Below are 5,733 nucleotides of genomic sequence, written 5' to 3' on the forward strand. Positions count from 1 at the left end.
CCTTCTGTCGATTTTAATTTGATTTTAGCAAAAAAGTTAATTTTCATAATTTCACAAGACGAAATTTCTGGCCAAATATGAGTGTTGTAAAATACCCATATTTCTCTACAAACTTTATTCATTCTCAACAAATTCTTCTGCTATCCCAACAAAGGGTGGACTTTACATAGAAGTTAGTGTGGGCAATTGATCCTGCTCAACAAAAAATTCATTGATTTTCATATTTTTTTTTCAAAAAAATTTTATTTAAGTGGGAAGCAAATTTATAAAGAAATTTTAGTATTCGATCAATTCGATACATTATTAAAATTTATTATAGTTTTAATCTCAATAAATTAAGTTTCTAAACACGCCCCGATCCCAACCCTTGTAACAAAATCATGAAACATTTAATATCAGGATCAAAATCTTCATTTTTCATTTTATCAAAGACCGACAGTGCCTTCCTTTGTGTCTTGACTTACTCGAAGTATAATTTAATCTATTAAAATCCAACAATTCTCTAGCTTCAATCCAAACTTTCCCATATTTCTTAAAAGCATATGTTCTCCACGAAATCAAACCATATGGTCATGTTTGGATGTTAGGATTAAGTATGGGATTAGACTAATTTTGGGATTAAATATTTATCCAATGTTTGATAAGTTTAGCTGGATTGGATTAGGGAGGACTAAATTTGAATTTAATCCGAAAATCATGGGATTAATAATCCTAATTTGCACACCTAGTATTAATTAATTAATTAATTTTTATTGACACCTAGTATTAATTAATTAATTAATTTTTATTATGATTTACTTAAAAATTATTTTTATTTATTATCTATGATCTAATTAAATTGATATTTTTACTTATACTAACTCTTGAGATTAAATTTTCACTACTTGCATATTTAAGAATTTATCAATAAAATTAATGTTTAGTTATTTATTGCATTATTTGATTGTATTGAATTTAATAATCACTAATATAATATTAAAAATAATCATGAAAATTAATAATACCATTAATTAATTGATTTTATATAATATTTTTAAATATTTGATAAAAATTAATTAAATATTTAATTTGTTTTATATATGTTTATTTGTTTACTGTATTATGACTGCCCAATAACTTATTTACAATATATTTAATTTTTCCTAGTAATTTATTTTTAAATTTATTTTAATTATGATTATAAAATTTCATGAATAATTGAAATTTATATTGAAATGCCAATTTAAATGCTTTTAAATATTATTTAAATACAATTTAACATAGTTTAATATGATATTGTACCAAACATAAGAATATATAATACAATCCAGCTTAATTCATTCCAATATAATTCAATCCAATCCTGCATGTCAAACGTAACCTATGTGCCTTGTAATATTTTGTTAAGCAAACCTTTTCAGTTAAAAAATTATTTAATTTTTACTCCTTAATTTGTGTGTTTTAAAGGAAAATGCCCATGTGTCTCTTGAACACCAAAAAATTCAAAATGATAAAAATAATTTCTTTTTTGATTTAAAAAAATGGACTGTTGGAGTAAGAGACAGAGCAAAGAAAGCTATAACAGTCTTGAGGTGACAAAATCTTTGAACAACGACTCCCATATCCGCATTTATGATTTAACCACATTTTTTTTTCTCTACATAACATATTAGAAATTTTATAAAATATAAAATTAACAAAAAAAATTAATAACCCTTACATTACTTGCATATAAAGTAAAAGCGTAAAACAAACTTAGTCACAAAATTGGCAAAAATTGAAATTTGAAGTTTTGACCGTTACGGTTAGGGCCAAGCTTAGGGTTAGGTTTAAGGTTAGGATGTAAGGTCTTGGCGCGCCAAGCACTAACGGCTCCCGCATCGTGGCGCTTTATTTTCCCTATCAATTTAGGAAGCTAATATCTGAGGAAACTCGAATTTAATTAGGAAACCCACTTCTCTCAGGATTATTATATATTTACATCATCACTGCCGTGTTCTGTTCTGTGTTCTTCAATTCGCTAGTTTCCTGTTTTGTTTCTCTGTTCTTCGAATTTTAGGAAACCCACTTCACTCAGGAATTAATAGCATCCTTTTATTCGCATAATCATCCTCTGGTCCAAGCACTTAAAAAGCTTTCTGAAGTTGCTGTTCTGTGTTCCTTTTTTTCCTGTTTTATTTCTCTTTACGTTTGAATCTTTGAATTTCTGAAGAAAGAATTTACATGGAAGAGAGAAAGATGAAGTGGCGATTGCATGATGATAGTGGGTCTTTTGAAAGAATTTTAAGGGAGGCAGAGGAAGCTGCCAATGGTGATGAGTCCTTAAAAATGAGTTCACTTACGAGGATCATTGTTCAACAGCTTGTTGAGAAACAATTGGCACAAAAGAAGAAATTTGACAATCTGGGTTTTGACATACCGAAAAGAAGAAGAGGTTCTGTTTCTGAAAACTTGCCTAGTAGAAGAATGCCGTCACTAATACTTAAAATAAACAACAAGAAGATTACTCTGAAGAGGTGCTTCGACCAGACTCATGACAGAGGCCACAAAGATGATGAAAAAGAGATCAGACAGCCCAGAAAGCAGAGGAAGAAGGGAAACAAGAACGTGAATCAAGAAGAACGCGTAGTTGCTGATATGCCTGAATCATTCAAGAATCGCATCCAGGAGGAGAATGGTACTGATTTAGTGTTGGTGATGCAGAAAACAATCACAGGATGTGATTTAAGGAGTAATAATAATCGGCTGTCGATACCACCGACCAAAGTAAGAGATGATAACTTTGTCAATCAAAAGGAGAAGAGCATTCTTAATACAAAGGAAGGGATAGAGGTCTTGATGATTCCTCCTTCTCTTAAACACAGTGTTCCTTTGACGTTGAAGAAGTGGAAGATGGGTGATAATTACACTTATAATCTGATGAAGACGTGGCATGATTTGGTTGTGGATGATAAAGATAATGGACTTGAGTTAGGTTCAGAAGTGCAGCTATGGAGTTTCAGGAAGAACAATTCCGATTTGTGTTTTGCTTTGGTTAAGCTTGAAGGATAACAAGGAAGTGGAAACAGATCATTACACTGATGATGCAACTGATGCGAAGACTCTTCATCAAACGGCTGAATTGCAACAACTACATATGTTTTGACCCGACCCGTTGATGATATTGAGCAAGAAAAAAAAAATTGTATATATGACAGATGAAATATGTAGTAGCTACTGTAATTGCATTGAAAACTTGAAATGCATTATATCTTTATAAGGTTTTGTGATTTTCTTGGCATGGCTTATTGTTATGATTTCCATTTTTTACAGTATTTTGATTTTCAAGCTCTTAATCATCATAGGGTTTATTACTATTTCAGCTCCTGTAATTGGCCTGCTTGGAGTTATGAGCCTCCAGTATCTGATGCAACACTGAGGACTAACTCTCGTTTCTTTACAGTTTTCTTTACCTTACCGGTGCTTGCATAGTTTTTCTGATTACTCTTTGAAGATAACAGAGAAGTAAAAGCAAATTCAAAGACTAGATCTAATGAGAAAAGTGTCCTTGTGAGGTTGCATGACGTTAATCTTAACCCTCTGATTTCAAGAAATGACTCTCTTTGGTATTCTTAATAAGTATCCTTCACTTGCATGCTTGTCGGTCAGCTTTCTCGCTGTCCGGAGGTGTTCATCTTTGTCAGGGTACACAAACACATTGAATTCCAATCTTCGTTTGTGAATAGTTCACTTTGAAAACCTCAGGCTAGTGAAAGGTTTCTGAGTAAATTTAAGGAGGTTGTTGATACAGGAGAATTATCACTATTCTGTAGGCTGCTCTCAGGGCTTGGTGCGAAGGGAGTTGCCGGCTGATTATATTTATGACTTTCCAATTTGCCGCGTTAAAGTAATGCCACGTATACAAAATTGGCCATTGTTGTTGACTTGTCGCCTCATGTGGATAAATTTGTGCTTTTTAAATGGGGTTAATGGGGTTATGAAACTCAATGTGAGAAGGATCTCTAATTATTCCTTATGTTTTGGTTTTTGCGAACGTGCTTGTTCAACAAAATCCAAATCTGTTACAACTTGTTCAATATTCAGATGACTAAAAATGAAATTACATAAACAGCCAATGTCAGAGTTGATGTCCAGTTTTTACATGTTCCAGTTATCCGGGGATGATATTGAAAAGAATTGCATTCACAAGATTTATATTGTGATTTGATGATTAGGTCTCCCTAGCTGGCAGATTTCAACTCTGTTTGATTTGGTACAGCAGAGTTCAATTCATCGTATCTATTTGGTTGGTGCTGGATTTCATATTCATCTTTCAATAGCCAGCCCGGCGAGCAAGGCTAGCCCCGCAGTATGGCCAGCAATATTTCAGTGAAAGACTAGTACATCATAAGCCATTAACAACAGTAATAAGCACAAATATTAACTCAATCAGACAATCCAAATGGTAATTACCTGATCAACGACCTTTGAGAAATTCATTGTTTCAAAATTGGAAAAATGTTGAGTGTACATAGTTAAAACTGAAGCAGATTAGGTGATTGATTTTATCAAAACAGGCATTCTAATTGAATGAAATATGACCTCATATCAGCTTTTTTTTTAGTCAAATGCAGAGTATTACTATTTACACATACAAAATTACCTTTCCTTGAAGTCATTTCCGCTAGCCAGCAAAAGCTTGCGGTTTTGTATATACTCTGATTCATGACATGCATGGTCAACATACAACTAGAGTTGAATTCTTACCAGAGGAGAAGAAATCCTTTGGTAGCCTCACTTAAATGTCATGGCAAAGCAGATCAAAACACCAGCTAACGTTGAGCTGCTAACATGGAGATACAGGCCATAAAAAGAAAAGTACCAAAATCGCATGCAAGTCTTAACCAAACATCAGCCATGGACATTTCTTCAACCTCACAAAATTCCAGTTTGGTACTTTATCTACAATATATCAATGCCTTTAAATCTTTCTATTTTCTGCACATCAACTGTCATTGAAAATTCACAACAGCATGTAACTTAGGTAGGACAGTCAGTTATCAAGGCATAAGCTTTTTCACGCATTGAAACTAAATTATGTCGAAAATAAGTCTTAAACTTTTGTTCGGCAATGATCTAAACAGGTTGCTGAGGTTCCTAGATTGTTGAAGATGACCAATACAACTAACGGAAGGAAACAGGAATACAAACCTAGTACTATCCAAGATTCATTCAGAAGAAACCTCTACTTCTAGATTTAATCCGAACAGGTAAATCAAAAAGTTCCAAATAAATGAAAATCATATAGGAGAATACCAAGAAAGTTATTGAATCTTGTAAAGAAACGATATTGCATTTCAGACTTCATCTTCTTCACAGTTCATCTATCACATACTCAATTTTATTCTGGCACAATTAATATCATCCAACAGTACCAACACTCAATAGCTGATGAAATAATGTTGCAATTTCTGTATGCTATTTTGAGGCCCTCCTTCTCCTTGGACATCTCTCCAAAGCAAAACACAACTCAGAAGACTTGTTCCTGAAGCTCCATAGATTCACAGTCGTACCTTCTCTCAGTCTATTGTCTCGATTACTCACAACCAATGAATGCCATTTCTCCACAAGAGAATAACCGATCTTCCACTTCTTTAACTTCAATTTAACAATGGATTGAGAGACGGAGGAATCATTGAGACCTCTACGCCTCCTTTGGCATCAAGAATGCTCTCCTCTTGTCGATTTAGAAAATTATAATCTCTTACTTTTCCC

At 33.0% G+C, this 5,733-nt stretch overlaps 1 protein-coding gene across 1 annotated transcript; it reads left to right on the plus strand.

Moving 5' to 3' along the window:
• Positions 1-2,202: 2,202 nt before the first annotated feature.
• LOC18033975 (B3 domain-containing protein At2g31420) lies at positions 2,203-3,030 on the plus strand. Its single transcript, XM_024179765.1, has one exon. The coding sequence runs from the start codon at positions 2,203-2,205 to the stop codon at positions 3,028-3,030; it is 828 nt and encodes a 275-aa protein (XP_024035533.1).
• Positions 3,031-5,733: the final 2,703 nt, after the last annotated feature.

The sequence above is a fragment of the Citrus clementina genome, unplaced genomic scaffold (assembly GCF_000493195.1).
Source record: "Citrus clementina cultivar Clemenules unplaced genomic scaffold, Citrus_clementina_v1.0 scaffold_8, whole genome shotgun sequence".
Classification (NCBI taxonomy): domain Eukaryota; kingdom Viridiplantae; phylum Streptophyta; class Magnoliopsida; order Sapindales; family Rutaceae; genus Citrus; species Citrus x clementina.